Source organism: Lissotriton vulgaris, chromosome 10 (genome assembly GCF_964263255.1).
Source record: "Lissotriton vulgaris chromosome 10, aLisVul1.2, whole genome shotgun sequence".
In the NCBI taxonomy this organism is placed as follows: domain Eukaryota; kingdom Metazoa; phylum Chordata; class Amphibia; order Caudata; family Salamandridae; genus Lissotriton; species Lissotriton vulgaris.
Genome location: NC_141698.1, coordinates 252,001,224 through 252,025,550, shown reverse-complemented (window position 1 = coordinate 252,025,550; position 24,327 = coordinate 252,001,224). Strand labels below are relative to the sequence as shown.

The 24,327-nt window shown below is 42.4% G+C and overlaps 1 protein-coding gene across 1 annotated transcript in view; it reads right to left on the bottom strand.

Moving 5' to 3' along the window:
• LOC147685058 (GTPase IMAP family member 7-like) overlaps positions 1 to 24,327 on the bottom strand; it is a 510,455-nt gene that overhangs the window by 459,432 nt on the left and 26,696 nt on the right. Inside the window, exon 2 of the mRNA XM_086940944.1 lies at positions 4,656 to 4,790. Within this exon, the coding sequence (XP_086797070.1) occupies positions 4,656 to 4,782 (127 nt within the window). The 5' untranslated portion in view covers positions 4,783 to 4,790. The remainder of the gene's footprint in view (positions 1 to 4,655; positions 4,791 to 24,327) is intronic.

Genomic DNA, 24,327 nt, shown 5'->3' with positions numbered 1-24,327 from the left:
TGGGAGGCCAAACATCATCCGCATTGCTCTCGTAATTACTCCTTCTAAGGTTCCGGTATCTCTGCCTCTCAATGCTTCGCTACCGTATGTAATGGATGGTATCAGTTTGGCTTGTATCAGTTTTAGGAGTGGGGTGAAGCTTGGGCCGATGATCTTATTTTTCAAGTTCCTTAGAGATACAGCTATCATTAAGCCTCTCTTTTTTATCTCCTCGCCTTGCGGTTTGAAGCTCCCCCTATGATCAATAGTCACTCCCAAGTAACGATATTTATTTGTGACTTCCAGTTTATTTTTATCCAGGTTCCAACTGAATGTTGGTTTCTTCTTGCAATAGTTGAGGCGCATTACTTTTGTTTTACAATAATTAATACTGAGTTTATTTGTTTTGGAGTGTTGTGCGGTGATGTCGAGAAGCCGCTGTAGGCCGATCGGGGTCCGGCTAATTAGCACCAAGTCATCAGCATAAAATAAGTTACACAATTGAGTACCCCCCAGTTTAGGCGCATGAGAGTTGTTTTCGTTTAGTGTGGTAGATAGGTCGGCCATAAAGAGATTAAATAAAGTTGGCGCTAGCACACATCCTTGCTTTACTCCTGTGTTAGTTGGAATTTTCTTAGTTAAAAAGTCGCCGGTACCTAGTTTAACCTGGACCCAAGTGTCGCTGTGCAGGAGGATTAGTTGGTTCAGTAGTGTTGCTGGAATTTTCATTCTCTCCAGTTTTTGCCACAGCAGGTTTCTGTTTACGCGGTCGAAGGCAGAGCTGTAGTCAATAAAACACAGGTACAAGGGTTGTTTTCCTTCTAGAGCTGAGTCGATCAGGAGTGACAAGGCAAGGATGTTTGTGGTCGTCCCCATGTTTTTTCTGAAGCCTGTTTGATTGAATGGAATTGCTGTGGTTTCTTCTGCCCATAATGTCAGTTCCTGAAGTAAGAGGCCAGCGTAGTATTTTGCTTCGTTGTCTAATAAGGCAATTAACCGATAGCTTCTTGGATCTTTCCTGTCACCTTTTTTATATATTGGTGAGATTATTGCTCCCCTCCATGATCGTGGAATTGTCGCAGTCTGCCATATTTTTTCAAACATTGGTTTTAGAGTAGGTACCCAGTATTCTGGTGCCTGCTTGAATATTATTGGGGGTATTCCGTTGGGGCCTGGAGCTCCCTCTGTTCTCCCTTTGGAAATCCTATTAGTTATTTGTAGAGCCGTAATTGATAGTGCTTCGTTGGATGTCAAGGATTCTTTTAGTGGAGGCAAGTATTCTTTGCTCCTGATGTTGGTTTTGCCAGTTTCTTTCCGTGTTTCGTTGGTGTCGCAGAAGTGTGTGCTAATATGGGTTGTCCAGGCATCTTCCGTCACATGGGATTCCATCGCCTGGCTTTGCTGGTTAATCAGGCTGTTAATCTTTTGCCAGAACTGTGCGCTGTTGTTTGTCTTGGCGTCGTATAGGAGTTTTCCCCAGAATGTCTCATCTGCGTCCTTTTTTAGTTGCCATATTAATTTCCTTCGGTCGCCTTTTAACTGTCTTAAAGCCTGGTAGGCGGAGGGATCTGTTTTTGCTCTTCGCAGAGTGTGATTAATTTGTGTCTTCAGTCTTTTTAGATTGGTATCATTTCGGAAGTTATAGTGGTTCTTGTGTATCGCATCGCTGGTCTTGCCTACTCGCTTTGTGTGCACTTTTCTTTCAGCGATGTCTTTCATTTTTTTTGTGAATACCTCCCAGCGTATTATCAGGTTTGATGATTCGAACTGCGCTTCGTGGAGAGCGTGCTTCGCTTGCTCTAAAAGGTTTTGTGGGTCGGTAACTTTACATTTTACCCGTTTTTCGTTTGTTGTAAAGTCCGTACCCAGGTTGTTGGCGCCTGGCGGGTTTGGTACTGTTGGTGTGATTATCGTTGTTTCCTGGGGCAGGTGGTCACTGTAATCCATTGGGCTGATGTGGAAATCTCTTACCCTGTAGTACAGGCTGCGAGAAAGGAAGGTAAAGTCAATTGTAGAGCTTGCCAGTGTACTGTGGAATGTTGCAGACTGCGGTCGATCGCCTGAAAATCTACCATTGAGTGCCCTAAGGCCCAGCTCTTCTAGTTTGGCCAGCAGGCTCCTTGATGTTTTTGTAGTTCTGCCTCCCGAGGTGCAGTCTTGGTGGTTGTACTCCCAGGCGAACGGGTCCTCGTCGTCTTTGGTTTCAGGATCCAAGGTGCTAAGCATATTTAGATTTAAGTCCCCTGTGATAATTAGGCTATTTGTGTTCTCGGTTTTCAATAGTTTTACGAGTTCTTCCTTCAGTTGTTGTGCTCCCTTCTTTTTCTCCCTGGGGTGCAAGTAGAGGTTTACTAAGATGATGTCCTCGTTTGTGTCTTGCCCGCGGAGTGACAGTCGTATCGCTTGCAGTGCATTTGGGGCGGCTATGTTGTAGTCTAGTGGGGCGGCCTTCGTTATCACTGAAAGCGCGCTGTATATGGCGAGACCACCTTTCTTGTGGCCGAACGCTGAGCTCTGAGTAGGTGGTTGAAAGATCAGATTGTATCCTGATAGCGCTGGTGGAGACTCGGACCAAGTTTCTTGCAGAGAGATAATAGTAAATTTTGTCAAGTAGGATTTTAAGTCCGAGTCTGAGAGCTTGTCGCTTAGGCCGTTGATGTTCCATGAGCATAAGCTAAGTGTACTGGTGAAATTCGTTAATTTTGTATTGTTTTGTCATTGATTTGACTCTTTTGCGTTTATGATCCTTGAGAGCCAGCTCCAGTTAGATAAGGGCTGGCTATCGTTGCTCTGTTAGCTTGTTTTAACCCAATGGATATACTAATGATTGCAAACTTTACTAAATGTATGACCCTTGTAAGAAAAAATTGGAAGTTAATGATTCAAGCATATTAGGATTGGAAGTTGTTAACAGTTAGAGCAACATTTGCATATGAGATATTGCACAAAATAAAGAACTTATAACTGTAAATAATTGCTATTTTAATATTATTAATAATGAATCATAATATTGATTAAATGAATTTGCGTATTTAATGTATTTTATGAACTCTCTTGTGTAGCTATGTTTTAGTGATTGAGTATTGGTGACTCTTGAATTGTAAGATTTTAATTAATCATACAATAAAATTATTATTATTATTATTAGTAGTACTTTACTGCCTCATCGGTATACTTATTACCCACTGTCACATAATCTATGTCCTGTCAATGGGCAGTACACTTTACCACAGCAATTTGGACAGGTAATTGCAAAGCTTATAACAAATTTCTCATCCTCTGACCATTTCTTATGGGCAAACCTGGGGAAGTCATAAAGCCATCTTGTGACCCTAACTGCTCAAAGTCGCACACAACACCAAAGCTGTACTGATTATCAGTAAAAATTGTCACTTTTAGCTGGTCTAAAACACTGCATGCACTAGAAAGAGCAATCAATTCAGCCACTCCTTAAAGCCAGGAGGCATTCACTACACTTGAGACAGTACAGACATCCATGCTCAACTTCACCTTCAACTACCTCATTTCCTGAAAAGGCAACAGAGTGGCAGAATTCAATGCAGTACATCCTGGGTAACATTTTCAACTTCAAGTATGACCTGCTCATACTCGGTAAGCTGACTATTGATAAGGTGCTTCATTATAGTACAGGTTTACAACAACTCCACTGAATGGTGTACAAAAGCAATCATAAGGTTTCCCATAACAATGCTCTTATTCTGCTCAATGCTAACACTAGAGGAGGAAACAGCTTTACGACATCCAGGCAAAGAAGCAACTGAGGGGGATCAAGTGTGGCAGAAAAATAAGCCACTGGTCTGTGGACATTGATGTGCCTCCGCGTTAACACTGAGAGAGTACAGCCCTCTCTCTTTTTGCAAATCAAAGCAAAACATTTATCATTATCAGGCATTCCCAGGGCCTGGGAACGGTAGAGATATTCTCTCAGCTCTGAGAAGGGAAGCATGCAGTTGTCATCCCATGGTCCTGAATATGACATGTCTTTATGTGTCAGCCTCTGAAAAAGATTGGCCATTAGGTAAAAGCTGGGAGTCCACTGTGGGCAGCAGCCCACCATTCACAAAAAACATTCTTACTTATTTAGCTTTGTTGGCAGATTCACTTTCAGAATCACCAAAATTTTCTCTTGAGGCATCTTCTTGCCCCGTTCTCAATGTGATGTCCTAAAAACAGGACTTCTTTCTTACAGAACTAAAATTTGGTCAAGGACACTTTATATCCATTGTCAGCTAATGTTATGATCTCCAGTACTCCCAGCCCTGAGTGATTTACATTCAGAACTCCCAGCCCTCAGTCATTTACATTCAGAATGGATTGGAATATATCATGAGACTTATAGGAGGGAAAGGAACCTTTAGTTTTTTTTTAACTTTCATTTTCTTGCTTTTTTTATTTAATATTAACATCCTGTAGTGTGCAGAAACACTGAGCACATGTTTTAACAAGTGAGTAAACAGTTCCCAAGGCGCAAGTTGGATCTCAGGGGACCTCCCATTACTCGTGTTAGTCATGAGTCAGCACAAACACGAGCAAACTGTCAACGAACCAACCATTGCGTGTATTTTTTGCATACATGTGGAGTAGCAGTTGCAGCTAACTATAAATAAACGTCCCTCCCTAAGAGCAGCGCTTGGCCTCTTCAGTATACCGCTTACCTGAGATCCAGTGACGTATCTGCTCTGGCTCCCTGGGATCCAGTGATGACTCTCCTCCTGCTGCTGTCTGACTTCCAGAGCTGCTCCCTGCTGGGCTCTCTGCTCCCTTCCACTTCCCTCTTTCCATTTTTGGACCTAGAATTTAAAGAAAGAACAACAAACCGTGAGTCAAAGAGTATTATTGCTTCCCAAATGAAGAAGCAGGAAAAACAAAAGTACATTTTTAGTTTGATTTATTTTTCATGGATTCTCTGAAAAGACTCTCGACTAACAAAGAACATTGTGTGTTATTAGTGGGACGATCTCTAAAAAAAACTAACTTTAAGAGAGACGGATCTCCTTATTTGCATTGCTGATTTTATTTAAGTATCTACAAAACTGGACATAAAAACCCTTTAGGTGTTATTCTTGATTTTGGTGACTTTCTTGAAATAACTAAGCCTTAATTGTTTGAACACTACGTGTTACAATCTCCCCTGGCTTGGTCGATCAACCTGCATGGCGTCAGAATATGTAGCTTATGTGGTGCAGCATGGTAAGATTTCATTCATCTCATCTGTGTCTGCCCCATATTAAAATCGAAATGAGTATTGTTTCTAAAAAAAAGCTTTTAATGATAGGGGCATTCAAACTTGCAGATCGGCCATCATCAAAGGACTTGGTACAACAGACCCTCAGTTGACCTGTTAAATTTTGAAATTTGTATTACTTTATGAAAAAAAACAAATGGCCGAAGGAATCAGACACATCCAACTAAGTAATGTCTAGCAACCTGACTGTAAGTTTTAAATGCTAAATGTTTTTATTGTCAATATCTGATGAAACACCAATTCTGTCAACAATTCTATGATACAGAATCAGGATACTGTCTTTAACTTTTAGTGTAAAATGAGTAACATGCTATTTTTCTATATTTTAAATCATTTTTACATTTGTAAATTGTTGAACTCCGCATCCTATCATAACTTTGTTATGGTTTTTACTAACTTAAACAATAAAGTGTTGATTCATTTCATTGTAATGTAAATCATACTTTCAATATGTATAAGTGACAGAATAGGTATTATTGCTCAGTATTATTATTGTTAGAGGTGCTCAGTTGTATAACACCTCTTATTGTTTTCCAGCAGCAGAAATTACTCAACAAAATATTCAACAGGGAAACATGGTTCTCCACTTACCTTTTTAACACTTTAAAAAAAGTAAATCACACATTATATTAGGTATGTACTAATTATTCTAAAAATGTGTTAGTATTGTTTTATGCTACCATAGTTAAGCATTAGGTGACTACTTCATGTATTTCCTATAAAACCCATCACACCTAGCTTTACACTGGAAATCCATGTTGTGGAATGCAGCCCCGGTTCCATACCCAAGAACCAGTCACTACAAGGCTTTCCTGCACTCTAGTGTTAGTGCTTTTTTTTCTCATTCAAACTCCCTTCCCCATGGTACCACTTCACTGCTCAGTGTCTATTTTTTTAACATTGTAGCCGGGAAGGGTTCTAGGAGGTATTGGGTTCTAGAATCTCCCTTAGGGAAGAACTGGATCATCAGGTATGTGGTCTTGACAGAAGTCCAAGCCCCAAAAGCTCTTTCCTTCCAGAGATATGGATCACGATTCCGAGTGTATTAATATTCAGGATATGACCCAAGCTCTACCAGCAGATCTAGCTTACAATCAAGATAAGATATAACTCACATAATACAATCATTACAACTAGAAATGTGCAATTTACAAGCAGAAAAGGACTAATTATGTAGAGAATTCATACGATTTAAACCCAGAGGTGAACCATGGGATATTCCACTTCCTAAAACTGAGAAAGAATCCTTGGACTTTAGTACTCGTCCAAACATGTTTCCTCCCTCAGGCAGTAGCGACCCTTCCAAACCATTACAGGTAACTGTAACAATTCCCACTTCAGTACCCCTAGCCGTGCCTGAATGTTTCCTGAGGGATAGCTCTAAGTTTGCTATATTACTTAGACAGTGGCAGTTGCAGTTTATGTGCAAACCACAATCTTTTCCCACAGATTCAGCAAAGGTTTTGTTTGTACTATCCTACCTAGGTGGGGTTGCAGCAAATTGGTCTATACCCCTCATGGACAAAAATGACCCAATCCTTTATAACTGGCACGCCTTCAGACTGCCATGGCCTGTTTATTTGCTATGCCTGTTTTGAGGCAAGCTAGTGATAACTATTTATTAAATCTCAAACAGGGAAATAAAGATTTATTACCATATTTTATTACTTTTAATAGACTCCTCACTGAAACACAATGACCCGAAGACAAAATAACTTTTTTCCTTTATCAGGGGTTACATGACATTCTGAAGGATACCCTATCACACATAGTTGATTTACCAGAGGATTATTCTGAGTTTGTAGATCTAGAAATAAGATTAGATCATAGTTTAGGTGAGCAGGAGGGAGAAAAGCCATTTTCACTGAGAACATATGGATGAGATTCAGATACTAAGTACTCTGAAGTGGAACCTATGCAAAAAGGTGGAATAAAAGGCAACTAAAAGGGCCACTAACAGCTGAAGAAAAAGAGCAAAGATGAAAGTTACAGTTATGCTTATATTGTGGGAAATCAGACCAAATTGGGAAAGTATGTCCAACTAAGCTCAAACCCAAAAAGACAGTGACAGCCACTAACAGAGTAGAGCCCTCTTCAGAAAACTAGAACTCATGGCTAGAACGGAGGTCGTTGAGTTGAGAGAGGTCACCGCCAAGATCTCCCAATTTTTAGCAAACACTGTTTCTAGAATCCAAAGACATTTTACCATCCAAGTGACTCTTATATTAACTACACAACAAAGATATGTGTTGCCAATGCTAATCGATGCTGGTGCTACTGGTAATTTTTTTTATATTAGTTTAGCTATTACACTGGGAATTCCTAACATTTTAAACGATGAGCCTGAGCCGGTATGAACTGTTGATGGCTTTGCATTATCTTCAGGCCTGATCAAATTTCAGACAATTCCTCTCACTCTAGTATGTTCCAATGAACATACTGAAAGTCTAGCTTTTCATCCTATTGATACCCTAACTTTTAGAGTAATATTAATAGTGCCTTGGTTAACAACACATACTCCTTAAATAGATTTGGAGACTAGAACTGTGACACTTAATGGGGTTCACTGTTGGATTTACTGTTATCATGACTCCGAAAACTGTGTTGCTCCCTTACATTGTGCAGGCACTTCAAACACTGCATCGGATATTCCCTCACAGTATTCAGATTTTAAAGATGTATTTGATCCAGTAAAGGCCACGTACTTAACACCACCAGAACCTATGGTTGTCAATTAGACCTTATTACTGGGGACACTCTGCCTTGTAGCAGAATTTATGCTCTTATTGAAATAAAAACTCAGTATTTACGACAATATTTGGACAAATTACTAGAAAACAGATTTACAAGACACTCTACTTCGCCAGTATCCTCTCTGCTCTACCTCGTCCCAAAATGCGTTGGAGAATTAAGAGCATGCATGGATTATTGCATTCTTAATATAGCCTCAGCTAAAAATAAATATCCCTTACCATTGATCCCAGTTTTACTGGATCAACGCAGACATTCAACAGTCTTCAAAAAATTGGACCCCCGGGAAGCATATCATCTTACTTGATTCCCAGAGGGTGACTAGTGGAAGATGGCATTTAGAATTCAATTTGGTCTTTTTGAGTACACCGTTATGCCCTTTGGCTTGTGCAATGCCCCAGTAGCATTACACCATGTCAATAATGAAGTGCTGTAAGAAAAGGTTTGGACATCTGTGTGGTTGTCTATATTTACGACATTCTGATTTATTCAAAGTATGACACTGAGCATGTACACCAAGTAAGGGCGGCCTTACAACGACTGCGAGAAAAATATTTTTTTGCCAAATTGGAAAAATTTAAATTTCTTACACACACTGTAGACTTCCCTAAGATATCATCAATGTCCAACTAGCATTTCTATGGATTCTGCCAAAGTGGAAGCTGTCTTGAACTGGCCAGAACCATCTCGTGCAAAAGACATACGAGTCCTAGGATTCACAAATTTCTATAAGCGTTTTATTCAACACTTTTCTGAAATTGTCGCCCAATCACAAGTTTGTTACGAAAAGGACATAATTACAAATGGTCCAAAGGCGCTTCATAAGCTTTTCAAACTTAAAAAAATGGTTTACTTCAGCCCCAATTTTAACACATCCTGACCCAGATCAACCATTTTTTGTTGAAGCAGATGCTTCACAAGTCGCAGTTGGAGGTGTTTTGCTTCAAAAACACTTAAAATATGGTCAATTGCACCCCCTAGCCTTCCAGTCCAAAAAGATGCTTCCAGCCAAACCAGATTACACCATAGCAGAGAGTGAACTTCTTGCCATCAAATTAGCATTTGAAGAATGGAGACATTATCTAAAAGGAGCTAAGCATCCAATAACTATCTACAAAGACCACAAAAATGTACAGGTTTTTGGGATAGTGAAAGCCTTGACACCCGACAAATGAGATGGCTTAATTTCTTTAGTGATTTTGACTTTATAACCACCTATCATCCTGGAACCAAAAAGGTCCAATCGGATGTGTTATCATGATTTGGATACTCTTCTGATAAAACTAAAGGAATTCCCTCTAACATTATTATGCCTGAGAACGTGATAGCCTGTATCCAAGGCGATAATGATTTTTCCACCATTCTTTTGTCTCAAAGTCAAGACATAAATATTGAAGAATGGCTTTGTGACTGTAACAATACTATACAAAATGGTCTTTTGTATCAAAACTCCTGTCGCTTTTTGACAAGCAAGGAGTTAGGAGAACAGCTATTAGGGTGAGTGCATGATTCTCCTTTAGCTGGGCACCAAGGAATATTTCAAACACTGGCCAACTGTAAAAAACTGTTTTGGTGGGATTGCAGTCTAGTTCCTATATTCCCAATAGTCTCTGCGCATTGGAATAATATATCCTATAGATTAGACGTAGGACTAAGGGTGACTAGGTTTCTATTGAGTATACTAGACTTAATTGTGTGTGCCAGCTAGCTCAGAGGTCACTAGAAACATTCTCGAATTCACAAGAAGGGATTAGTCTGTGACAACGGCATAAACATGAAAACATGAAAACTTTGTTTCCCCAAGATAAAACGTATCTTCAGAGTCATGGAAACAATAGATAGATATTTCACTCAGTCAATCGTGCATGCTTCGTTTCACTAGCGGTGCAGAGAAAGTAGAAAGATGGGCGCTTTCAATAAAAGGTTTTATTGAACCGTCTTCTTTCTCAAGCATAAGAAATGAACTGCTACAATAGTAAAACTGTTTGTAAAATATAATTCGTACAGTATAAATAGTAGAATAAAATAATACTGTAAGAGCATTGTATGGTTCCTAAACCATATATATATACATACATAAATAACAGAGGCTAAATGTACTCAACTGGTGCTTCTAAAATAAACCTACCCTGGTGTACCTAACCTAAGCTTAGTACAAGAGAGGAAGTAAGTGAGGTGTAGCATAAATGTGGTATTCTTTTGCCAAGAATCTGCTCAAGATTTCTCTAAGGGACTAATAAGCTCCGTACCTTAGTTTAGAATGGAGAAAGCTGTTATCGGGGCTCGCAAGGGTAGCTTGGAAACAAACACTGGAGCTTGATTTCTCGGCAGGAGAAAAGACAGCATCTCTCTCAGTGCATCTGCTGGACGGTTGGCTTCCTTCGGCACTTGCTGTAGCAGGGCGCGTCGGGCAAGTAGATAGTCGAACTGCTCCAAACCACCGTGTGTTTACTTGGGCGAGTGTGGGCATATTTATACCTTGAAGGTGCTGACTTTGACGTACAGTTGGACATAATAACATCATCAAAGAGTCTCAGTTCTTTGAAAACTCCATGAGTTCTTGTATAAATCAATACTCAAGTAAGGGGAAGTCCCTGACTGCTTAAGGCGGGTTTTTCCAATAAATCGTTGTGGATTTTCGGAACTAGTGGAAGTAGCCCTGACGTATTTGGACTGCATGAGTTATGCCTAATATGGTTAGGATTTCTATGCCTATATAAGGATATGGTGATTTATACCTATAGAAGGGCATGCATCGGGAAACTTACAATAAGGTCCTAAAATTATACATAAAACCCACTACACGCTATTATGTTCATCTAAGAGTAAATATTAAAACATATAATCTAGGGCATGTGCTTACAATCCCCAAAAAATCATATAAAATGCATTTTGAAATGGTTGCATTTTGTATAGTACCCATTTAAAGAAAAGCATATGATATGATATGAGCAATGCTAACCAAATGAATCAGGAAAATTACATTTATGAAATGGCTCTAATATTGTTTCTAGGAAGTGTTCAAGGAATTCTTGTTCTCTAAGAATAGTTCTACTTTAAGCAGATTACTTTTTGTGCAAATGTTCATTTTGTTTTTTGAAAAAGTCAAATAAATCTGTCGAAAAAATAGAGTCTCAAACTTGGTAGTTTTTGTTTTGAAAAACGTGAAGGTCGAATTTCAGAGTTTGAAAGAAGGCTGTGTGCTAGTTTCAAAAGTTATTCTCGGTGTCAGGAGAAAACATTAAGTCATCAAGGCTGGCAAAGAAATCGTCTACCACAGTATAGGAAAGTTCGACTACTTCATTAAGAAGGTCAATTGTGCACATATGTGAAGCATTGCCGTCAGCGTCGGTTGCGGCATTAGTAATGTTCATATCAGATGGTACCTCTGTGCCTGTTGGTCCGCGTATCTCACCTCCAGTTGGATTTCCCGGTGAGATCTCAATGAATGCCGTCATCAGGATTGGTAGCCGTTGGGGGCAACACAACACATGATTCATTACCGGATCCAGTAATGCGTCAGCATCCGTTGGCATAAACAATGGTAGTGTTAGACAAACATCTAACAAGCATTCCTCTCTACAAAGCAGGCATCGTAGAACAGGTAAGATGCAATCTTGCCAGATAGGTCTGAATGACAGGAACCATGTGGTATTCAGATCTCTCAAACGAGCCAAGCCAAGGATCTGTGTTATTCTCTCACGGTACCTCATCGCCTGGAGCACATTTTCAATGCTGACTTGGGTATTGCTTGTGGCTGGATTTGCCATAACGGAGCAGTAGGAATAAAAATAAGATCCCTGCTACGAGTCCCAAAATGAGAGGCAGGCTGCCAAACACAGAGTGGACGAAGTTAGGAAAAATGCCCAGGACTGCTTCAAAGGGTGCTAACAGTCCAGAAAAATTTGTCTTAAATACATGTGCAATACCGCTGGTATCAGACATGTTAAAGATACAACATAACATTTCTGCGAAATGTACTGGGCAGTTTGTTAATAATAATGCATGTATTTCTGCAGAGGACCTTGCAACTTGCAGATCATACGTCTCTCTAGACAAGGTCAGTGACACAATTTTTTGCAAAAGAATGGCTTTCATTCTGCTTAAAGTATCAATTCGTATAGAAGAGATGTTCAGTGAAGGCCATAGTGGCGACTCCCCATCTGTCTTAGTTTAAGGAAACAATACTTGCATACAGCAAGTGGCCCTGGCTGACACAGTAACGAGATAGCTTATTCCTGGCATCATTCCACAACAGCTGTGATCATTTAACATAATGTAGCTACCATTGGAAAGCTGCCTGAAAATTGGATCTATCACCGCTGTGGGCGAACCCTGCAGGTGGCATGAAAGGTTATTGGAAGAACACTCGCAGGCTCCATGTAAATTAATACCTTGACACAATAGTGTACCGCTTACTGAGCTTTCACAATTTTTACCACTAAGAAATACTTCCTTTCCGCCACTCCAACATTTGTGTGTGTATGGTAAATCCCAGGTCGAAATAATGTATTCTTTACCCAAACTTTCATACAGGCCTGCTGGTATGTGTTTTAAGCAATACTGAAACTGGAAAGTCGTCACTGGTATCGTGATGATGCCATGTATTATCCATTCAACTGATGTTTTGTCAGAAACGGCCCATAAAAATCTCTCCAGTTTTTCAATGCTCAGCACCGTATAGTCTGCTCCCCTCTGTGCCAACGAGATTTGTTTATCTGTAAGGTTAAATACAGTAAACAGTGACATAGTGTTGATTAGACGCCCATGCACATAGTCTGAACGAAGGTTTTGCAACGTCCAGCCTAATAGCATTATAGAAGGTAATTGAGACTGGCCATGTTGTAGTATTAGCAAGTCCTGTTCCATTATATCTATGGCAGATGATACAATGCTGTCCAAAGAATAAATTCTGGATGACAGAGTAGTTAACCCATTGTCAACTACAGAGAGTGAATTCTCTAGGTTAATACAATCAATTTCTCGTATTCTTTCAGCTGTTTCCATTTGTGTGACTTTCCAAGCTTCATTGTAAGCAGCGAATATACCGGCGTATATGAAACGTTTATGACGTGGATTACCAGGTCCAAGTAAGAATTCTCCTAAATCAACGGCAACTTAAAGCAAAGATAAGTGTTGTTTTATGTCTGGAAGTGTGGGATCTCTGTAGCCACTGAAGGCATAGTTCTCCTACACCATAAGTTGTTATTATCCCTGGATGTTGTCTTTGGATATATTTTGCATCTGGCCGAGTTACTGTGAACCCTTGTGTCTTGTTCAGGAATCTATCTTGACAGGTATTCGTGTCTGTGGGCCAGATTAACAATTTTTTTAATTCAGGATTTGTTCTCTTCTGTTATAAAATATAATTTACTTCTACCTCCTCATCTGAAGTTAAATTACTATCAGGTGTGGCCTTAGGTATGGATGGTTTGCTTAAATCTTTTATCTTAGCAATTCCAGTGTTGATGAAATTTCCAGAGCTTCCAGTCCCTGGCACATTTCGTCAATCCTTATGCCCTTGGAGTCTGAGCACTCTAATGTTGATGAAATTTCCAAGACTTCTGGGAGTTCTTGCAATGGTGTAACTTGCCTTTTTTCCAGGGATTGAAGGAGGCCAGGGGTTTCCTGCCCCCTCTTCTGCCTTTCCTCCTGCAGTGCTGGGTGCTCGGTCTGTCTTGGTATTTCAACCGCTTCCAAGTCTCCCTGCCCTTTCCCCTCTTTAACCATTTCTCTGCCATTCCCTTGGGGCGGGTGTGACCCTCTTTCTGGTATTCCAATCTCCCCGCTCGGGCCTTGGATATGACTCGGTCCCTTGTTGACATGTTGGGTTGAGTGTATTAATACACTACCGTAGGTCTCACTTGTTCCCAGTGTTTTTTGACCAGGCATTATTGACATGAAATATTTACAGATTGTCTTGCTGTTAATTTAAGATTTAAGTTTGACTTTAAAAATGATGATTGCGAAGTAGGGGTGGACTCCAGCAGCACTTGGCTCCTTGTCGGTGGCTTAGTTCTAGTGCCTGTGCCAGATAGTGTGCTGGTTGGCTTGCCCATCCTGATGTTGGTTTTGCCTTTTGTCATTTGCCACCATTTCCATAAGCAAGTTGGCTTGTAGCTATACCAGAGATGGCTTTTCACCAATATATCCTCTAATTTATAGTGCAGGCAAGACAAGACGGCGGGCCCTGGCATTTTGGGTGAAAATCGCTAATGGCCAGTCACAAAGCAGTTAGTTCTCTTTAGTTCTCTTTAACAGGGTTTGGTGAACTTGAAAGGACTTGTTGTCTCCAGTGATGTTGGTGGCTATCGGTGGAAGCGGCGCCAGATGATAGTGCTGGCTGGGACATCTGATCCCCTCTGATGGCGCCAATGGCCTTTGTCAGCGGCCCGGTATCTGGTGGTGAAGATGTGGAAGTAAGGCAGCAGGTAGGTATTTCCCATTGATTACGGGGAGGGGGGACGAGGAGATGGCGAAAAAGGAATCAGAAGCAGAGCACACTGGGGCGCCACAGCCACACCCAACCTGTTTGGGCTGCTTCCGCGGCGCACTCGGGCACAACACTCTACAGCCTCTGATAGCGGAGGGTGCTCTCCTGCCCCTTCTGTCACCCCGCCTGGCTCCTAACGGGGCCTGCTCGCTCCTTACCACAGGCTGCCTGGCACCGGCGTCATGACAGAGGTAGCCGTCAACCTCGGGCGTCATTGTTAACTTCGGATGCATGTCGGGTCTTGGATCTCAATTCACAGATTACGGGTTTGATCCGTGGTCCATAGTGGCCCGGAGTCCAGAGTCCCCAGACTGCTATGTGGAAGGAGTGTGGTGTAAATGATAAATTTACCTCTCCTTATCACCCACAATGCAATGGTTTAGTTCAGAGATTCAACAAAACCCTCAAGGGCATGATTAAAGGTCTCCCAGAAAAGCTTAGGCGAAGATGGGACACACTTTTGCCCAGCCTTCTATTTGCCTACAGAGAGGATCCACAGAAAGGGGGTTGGTTACAGCCCATTTGAACTTCTGTTTGGACATCCAATTAGGGGTCCATTGTGTCTAGTGAAGAAGGGATGGGAGTTATCTCTCAAACCCCTAAACAGTATATTGTGGACTATGTACTTGGTCTCTGCTACAGGATGGCTGAGTACACGAAGAAGGCAACTAAAAACCTTGAGGCTAGCCAGGTATTAAAGAATTACAGAAAGCCTGGCATGACCAAAAGGCTGTGCTTACTGTTTACTTGCCAGGGCAGAACGTATGGGTGTTGGAGCCTGTGGACCCAGCAGCCCTCCAAGACAAGTGGAGTGGCCCTCATACTATAATTGAGCAAAAGGGAGAAGTTACCCACCTGGTGGACCTAGGAACTCCCAGGAGCCCCCATAGGGTGCTCCATGTCAACAAGCTCAAACCATATGTTGACAGGGCAGACATGGGTTTGCTCATGGCTACTGATGAGGGACAGGAGGAAGAGACTGGTCCACTCACTGACCTGCTCTCACAGAACCTTGATGATGGTTCAGTAGATGGTGTAGCCTTGGCAGCCTCACTGAACACCAGCAAACTGATTGTAGAAAAGTTTTACAACAGTTCAGACATATGTTCTCACTGACTCCAAGTCAGACGACCTGGTGCACTCATGAAGTGGACACTGGGGACAGTCTGCCTGTTAAAAATAAGATTTACAGGCAACCTGATCATGCCAGGGACTGTATCAGGACTGAAGTCCAGAAGATTTTAGAATTGGGAGTTATTGAACCTTCAGATAGCCCTTGGGCTAGTCCAGTAGTCTTAGTCCCCCAACCTCACACCCATGGTGGCAAGAGAGAAATCAGGTTTTGTGTTGACTACAGGGCTCACAATGCAGTCACTAGGACAAACAACTTACTTTCTGAGATGCCTTCTCACTAACTGTAGATCATTGTGTAAACATAAAACTGAAATTAAGCATGGGCGGAAAATTCATTCCGCTCGTGGATTTTGCGGATTTTTGGTAAATTCGCAATCCGCGAGATTCGTGAATTTCCCGCAAAATCTGCGAGCGGAAAGGATTGGGTCAAAAGTTCAAGCTGACTTTTTGTAACTATTTTAGAATGGCGCGGACAAGCTGCCAGAGCCTCTAAAATAGTTACAAAAAGTCAGCTTCAACAGGAAGCACTAATAGATAAAGTAAAGCAGGTGCTAGAGTTGAATTTCAAATTCAGTTACACAATCATTAATCACTGCAAACTTGGGGTGATTAATGACTGTGTAACTTAATTTGACCTTCAACTAAAGCACCTGCTATACTTTATCTATTAGTGCTTCCTGTTGAAGCTGACTTATGGCTGAGGGCAGAAGGGAACAAAGTGGGACAGAGGGCATGAGTTAGGCAGAGGGCAGAAGGGCACAGAAACCAGTGGGGCAGAGGGCAAAAGGGCACAAACAAGAGTGGGACAGAGGGCAGAAAGGCACAAAAACAAGTGGTACAGAGGCCAGATGGGCATAAAAAACGAGAGGGTGGCAGTGATGAACCAGGCAAAAAAAAAAACGCGAACACGCAAAGCGCATAGCGAATACGTAAAGTTCCCCGCGAACACCCGAGAACACGCAACAATAAAAAATCCGCAAATTTGCGCGAATTCGCAAATTTTGCGGATTGCGAATTCGCAAATCCGCAAATTCGAGGATCGTGAATTCGCAAAATTCGCCCATGCTTAACTGAAATCCAAGATTGCATTTTGGAGAAAGATCCAGATGTCTTGTTTCTTACGGAGACTTGGCTACAGGAATCTTCTGCGCCTGACATCTTACAAGCACTCCCTTCTGATTATGGAATCTTTAGAGTAGATCGTACCAAGAAGACGAGAGGAGGTTTAGCTATAATTCATAAATTGAAACTCAGATGTACATTGGTGGAGACAATCATAGAAGAATGTGAAGCGGCAACATTTACAATAAAACCTAATGATAAACAAACTATAAATGGTTATTTGATTTATAGACCCCCATGGACAGCTTTTAATATGAATCTTTTGGAAAAACTAATCCAACCAGCACTGTACCATAATAATCTGATTGTTCTGGGAGACTTAAATTTGCATTTGGATGACAAAATGTGTAAAGAAACACAATCGCTGAGCCAGGAGACGGCGGGGCTCCAATTAGAACTGAAGTCTCCACCTGCCACTCATCAATTAGGACATCTACTAGACCCCATTTTTTCAAATTGTAAAGGGCTATTGGTAGAACATCTGTTGGCGGTGCCATGGTCAGAACATCCCTTGGTAACATTCTCCATCCCAATACTAAGACCACCAACAAAAGGAGGTTTACTGATCCACAATAAGCGTTGGAAATGGGCTAAATTTAGTGAGAGCAATTTTACACAGGCCCTATTAGCGAACCATCCTATTATGGGAAACAACAGTAATGAAGCAAGCCTAGGGATAGATAAATGGACTACGGATGCGTTAGATGTGGCAGCGCCAAGGACCAACAATACCCCACAAAGACAGACAAAGAGTGCGCCATGGTTCAATGAGACTTTACGGTTGACCAGAAAGACATGCAAAAAGCAAGAACGAAAATGGAGAGAAAACTTCTTAGACTCAGAGAAAGTGTTATATAAAATCAAGCTTAGACAATATCATAAACTTATAAAGAAAACATGTGCGACTTACTATTCGGAAAGAATTAAGATAGCTGACAATTCATCAAAGGAACTGTTTAAAATCTTTAAAGAGATATCCTTATTAGAGAGAACAATAACCCCAATCTTAGGTGCAATAAAGGCATGCAATGCAATTGCGGAGTTTTTTGCTGAAAAAGTATCTACGATCTATGATTCCTTTACAGACGATGCTCGGAATGGATATATACAACACAAAGAGCCAAATCAAGACTGGGGCAAGAACAGTATTCAACTATTTCTATGCCCCCTCTAGAGGACCTAAAAAAGATAGCTAGTAGTATAAGATCAGATTCTCCCACTGATCCAGCTACGCCCAAGGTAATTGGTACAGGCCTAGAGGTAATACTCCCCTATATCCGACAATTGTTAGACGCCTCCTTTCGAGAAGGACAGCTACCTGATAGATGGAAATGTGCTATGGTTTGTCCAATTAAGAAAAAACCCATAGCAGATGGGAATGTACCTACAAATCTAGGACCAGTCTCACTGCTACCATACTTCTCAAAAATAGCTGAGAAAGTGGTTAATAAACAGCTCGAACTGCATATAAAGGAGAATCATCTACTACACCCCACACAATCTGGCTTTAGGCCAACCTATTCAACTGAGACAGCCTTGCTTTTTGCGACTGAAACAATACGGAAGAGAGTAGATGAAGGGCTAACAACTGCGCTAGTCTTATTAGACCTGAGCGCGGCATTTGATATCGTGTCTCATAAGCTGCTCATCCACCGCCTAAGAAGAGGGGGTGTGACTGGGACTGCGATGGACTAGATTTTATCCTTTCTGCAGAACCGCAGCTTTCAGGTGATACAATCTGCGTACACATCTAAACCCATCAATCTGGTACAGGGGGTGCCACAGGGTTCTATATTGAGCCCAACTCTTTTTAATTTATATATTGCACCCCTAGCAGACATAGTAGAAAAACATGGAGTTTCAATTGTGTCGTACGCAGACGATACTCAGTTAATTGTAACTCTAGCACCTAACTCACCCCAGTCAGTAAATAACTTTGCAGCCTGTTTGAAGGATTTGGCAGGATGGATGGCAGATAAATGTCTGAGCCTAAATGTCAGTAAGACAGAGGTGCTTGTAGTGGGAAGCTCCCCATCTATATGGTCACCGCTATGGTGGCCAACTATGCTAGGACCTACTCCCATCCCTAAGACCGAGGTGAAAAACCTCGGAATATGGATGGACTCAAAACTGGCCTTTGATGCCCAAATTAACAGAACAAGAGGTAAATGCTTCAGCATTATGAAGATTATCAGGAAAACCCTGGGCATCCTCCCTATGACTGCCAGAAAAACCCTAATCCATGCCCTTGTTACATCAAGAATGGACTACAAGAATGTGCTGCTTCTGGGTGCAACAAAAAAGGGTCTTCAAAAGTTGCAATTTATACAGAATTCAGCCGCCCGTTTAGCCCGGAACCTACCAAGAAAGGCACCTTCTAAAAATGCAATGAGAAGATTGCATTGGTTGCCTGTGCAGAAACTGATTACATTTAAAGCACTCTGTTTTAGGCATCGCATTTTGCAAGGGAAAGGCCCTGCCTATCTACATGATCTGCTCCTACCTTATAAAACGGTACGACAGTTAAGATCAACAGGGACACACCAAGTAGCTGTCCCAAAGATAAGAAGAGCCCGCATGGGTGTACACTCATTTAGATATCTGACAGCAAAGAGTTGGAACGAGCTCCCCATTTCTCTGCGAGCAGAACAAGTACACACAGTTTTCCGCAAGAAATTCAAAACATGGCTGTTCACACAGTTAGACTGAAGTCTACATTAATAGCATATAAATGGCTCCTGAAGTTACTCAGTTGGAATGGATAGAGCGCGGGGACACACCAGCTGTTGTAACCAGGCGCTTCATAAACCTAATCTAATCTAAATGTTTATCTATTTCCAAGGGCAGATGAGCTTATAGATACTTTGGCCTCAGCCGAGTTTCTGAGTACATTTGACTTGACAGCAGGCTACTGGCAGATCAGATTAGCTGATAATGCGAAGTCAAAAAGAGCATTTTCTACCCCCAGTGGGCATTACCAGTTTGTGTTGATGCTCTTTGGTTTGAAGAATGCACCTGCCACTTTTCAAAGGTTGGGGCACAAATTCCTTACAGGCCTGTAAGACTATAGTGCAGCATATCTAGATGATATTGCTGTCTTTAGCTCCACCTGGGAGGATCACCTGGTCCACCTGAGGAAATGTTTTGGAGGCCCTGCAGAAAGTAGGCCTAACTATCAAGGCCACCAAGTGCCAGATAGGGCAGAGTTAGGTTGTGTACCTGGACCACCTTGTGGGTGGAGGCCAGGTTCAACCATTGAGAGCAAAATCCAGACCATCATGGACTGGGTTGCTCCAACCACCCAGACTCAGGTCGGAGCTTTCTTGGACCTGACTGGGTACTATAAAGATGTGTCAAAGTTTATGGATCCATAGTGACCCCTTTGATTGACTTAACTTCTAAAAGAATGCCAAAGAAAGTTCAGTGAACAGTTAGCTGTCAGAAGGCATTTGATGACCTGAAGCAGGCCACGTTCACTGCTCCCTATTCTGCAAAGTCCTAACTACTCCAAAGAATTCATTGTCCAAACAAATGCATCTGAGCTGGGGGTATGGGATGTGTTATCACAATTGAATGAAGATGGTCAGGATCAGCCAGTAGCTTTCATTATCAGAGGGCTGACCCCCAGAGAGAAACGCTGGTCAGCGATTGAGAGGGAGACCTTTGCTGTGGTTTGGATTCTGAAGAAGCTGAGGCCATACTTGTTTGGCACTCACTTCACTGTTCAGACAGACCATAAGTCCCTCTTATGGCTAAAACAGATGAAGGTTTTAAACTTTTGAGGTGGTCCATTTCCCTACAGGGGATGGACTATACAGCGGAACATAGACCTGGGAGTAACCATGCCAATGCAGATGGACTCTCCAGATATTTCCACTTAGAACATGAAGACTCAAATGGTCAAGGTTATTCTAATGTCCTTATGTTTGTGGGGGTTATGTAGGAGAGTAGGGACTGCTTCTTATAGTTACCCCCACTTTTTGCTGATGTTTCACTGTGTTTTATTTACTTTAGTCTGGCTAGGGCCTGCTATCCAGGACCCCAGCCTTGCTGCTTCCATTTACTTTAGGTACACTACAGATTGGATTCTGGGCTACCCTTATAAATCCCTAGTATATGGTATCCTATGTACCCAGGGAATAGGTACCCCAGAGGCCTCTCAGGGGCTGCAGCCTGTAGTAGGCCACCCCTGAGAAACCACTCAAAAGGACACCAGAGGTCTACTACAGCACCCTGTGTAAGGTGGTATATGCACTCCTTACTTAGATATAGGTTCCCTTTATCTACCTTATATCACCACACATATAAACCTATCAGTCCCCCCTATGGAAGGCCTTATCAATCCTGAAAGCAGGATGCTGGGTTTTGTGTGAGAGGGTGCCCATGCATGAGCAGGGCCTCTCTGCAGCCTTCGGAATCTATTATCCGCGGTTGTTCTGTGATGCAGCCAGACCAAATACTCTTAAGTGCATTATAACATTACAGTAAATGCTAACTTGGGAATGGCTGCTAGGAAACATGTCAGGTTTGGTGTCAAACACCTTGGAATCATACCACCCCACCAGTCCTTGCGGTGGAGGTATGATTCCATTCTCCTAGAGGGAGAAACATGACTACACCGGTACACCCGGTACCAGCTTAACAGAAACCTGGCATCACAAAATTAGATGCTGCACCCACAGACACGAGTGTGGCCTCCTGCTGCTGGATAAAACTCCGGCAGGAGAGACTGGACAATAGGCTTCGTGTCACAGGGAGGTGTAACCACCTCTCAGACAGGCTTTAGTATATTGGGGCTGGCTGTGTGAACTCCAATAGTGCTTTAGTGTCTGAACTGAGGGCACATTTGGTGTCCCTGTGCATAGTCCAGCTCAAACCGGTTGCAAGGGCTACCAGCCCCTGCTCTGGCGCAAAACTGGACAAAGGATATGGGTGTAACCACTCCTCTATCCTGACCCTCCCATTGGTGGATCCCCAGAGTTTATCCCACCCCTTCCTTGGGTATAAAGTAGGAACCCCTGACTACAGGACTTAAAATTTACCTGGATTAAACTCGGATACATAATCCTGGAACTTCAACAATCTACAAGGCGCTAGATAACTGAAGAATCCCCCTTGGAGTAAAGTAGTTACTCCCCTGCTTGACAGGCACCTAAGACACATCTGACTCGTTTGCATCTCTGAAAGCTCCCACCGGAACCGGAAGAATTTGCAAAACAGGAGGTGGGTTCCCAGACTTCCCAGAGGCCGATCCGAGCTCCAAGCAAAGCTGAGACCCGTAGCCCTTGTGAGGACAATGGAACCGGAACCCCTGGACACCCTGCACATTTGCAAGTGCATATGCTTCTTGGCAATCCTTGAAGCTGTGCTTTAGGGTACTTGTAGTCCAATCCCCGAGCAGCGTTTCCACTGAAGATTACCTGGTTGCTCTAGATGGGCCCTGACTCTCCTTCACTTGGGGAGTCACCAGGACCTTTCTGGTCTGCACCGAAGCATCTTTTCTCTTCCCACATCGGTTGTTGTTGCCAAGGCTTGTTGTGTGCAATCCGAGCACCGACACCACAGCACTCAATATCCTTTATGGTACAGCTCGAATCTAGCTCCTGGTTGTCATTGACGCCTCCTGGACCTTGTGACTACAGAGTCAAGCTTCACCTCTTTGCACCTGAAGCACCCGACATCGGTGGGCACTCGTCTATCGTGCCCCTGGTCACTGGCAAGTGACCCAGACCCTATCCCCTCTGCTTTCAGGTTCTTCACATCTTCGATCCAGGCTTGGATCCCTCCTCCACTTTCTTTCTTCCCGGCAGCAGCACTTTGCAGCAGTTCCCCATTGAAAACGACCCCCCTAAGTCTGAAGGGGTTTGCTCAAAGTCCTCTCCTAAGTGTTCTTAAACTTTAAGGGGCAGATTTACAAGCCCCATGTGTCACTTTTACGCTGTCATTGCGTCACTTTACGGCGGCGTAAGAAATGCATCCAATTTACAATGTGACGCTTCTAGGGAGAGGCTTCACGTTGTAAAGCCCTGCCTGACATTATACCTGCATCAGGAATAATGCCTGCAGGGTAGGCGTTACCACGCAGGAAAGCCTCGTAAAAGTGACACAGTGCAATCCAAAAGATTTGCCGGTGTGACTTTTAGGACACCACTGCGTCAAAACCTAACGCCTGCTTGAAGCAGGCACAAGGAGTGACGCAGTGTAGTGGATACAGGACGCAACACGCATTGCTGGAGTTGCGTCATGCTTGCGACACGACTCCAGCAATTAGTGACTTTTCCACCAACAGATGCATCCGAATTTCTGACGCATCTGTCAATTCTTGCGCCATAGTCCGCTGTATTGTAAATACGGCGCATCTATGGTGGCGCAAGGGTTTTTGGTGCAGGCGCAGGGAAACTGACGCATCTATATAGATGCGTCAGTTTCTTGTGTATCTGCCCCCTAAAATTCCAACTGTGACTTTCCCCATAGAAGCTAACGAAGATCGCGCTTGTGTTCTCACACTGCACACGTCCCCCGTGGGTCTCCTGTGTCACTACCTTGGGTGGTTCCTTGGGGTTCCAGCGATTCTACGTACTCTAGGGACTGTGTCTAGTCAAGTCGTGGATCTTATAACACTTTTTTAATATATGGTTTGGTCTACCCCTGGGGCCCATTGCATATTGTGCTATTTACTGAAGTTCTATCATGTTGATATTGTGTATCTAATCTCATAAAGAAGTTAGTCTAGAGTGTTTAGTGATAAATACATATATTTTGTATATAACTTGTGCGGTTCTCCTTTGATTTGGTCTTTCAAGAGGTTATAATCTGATAAACCAATCTGCTTTACACTCTTTCAAGGCTTAGCCTGAAGGCCGCTCTCCATAGTTACCACTAGGATAGCTTTCAATAAAGGTTGTCTTAAACCAATTATCAATAAGGGTTCTTTGGACTGGTGCAAGGTGCCAACTATAACAAGTGGACAGCATATGCCAGGCCAACTTCTCACCTTAGATAATATTGAAAAGTTCCATTCTGAGTCCTGAATTTTCAGCCAGAAATCTCGAAAGTTCCCAAGTGCCAGTAGGACCAAGCTGCTTCAGGTATCTGTTCCACTGTGGCAATTACATCATAAGTGCCGCCCTGTGCAGAGAGCATTTTCCCTCTCAAAAAGTGATAAAGTACCATTCTGAACTGGGAGATAGAAGACATTGGGAGTAGATTCAAGAGGTAGAAAAGGGTCCCTCTGTGAAGTGATACTTTTCAAAATATTTGACTTCCAAACTTTCACTGAGACCAATTCACTAGTCAAACATAACTATTGAACTACTTTGGGCTCTATGGGCCATATGTATCAACATCCAGATTTGCGAATCTCAAATAGCGATTTTTTAGAAATCGCTATTTGAGATTTGCAAATTGGTATGTATGTAGAAAATCGAATTTTTTTTGCGATTATCGCATTTTTTTTTGCGATTTCTTAAAATTCCTTAATTGCGATTCACAATTTGTGAATCGCAATTAAGGAATAATTTCCAATTCATTTCTATGGGCCAGGAGGCCCATAGGAATGAATGGGAAGGTATTCTTGATTTGC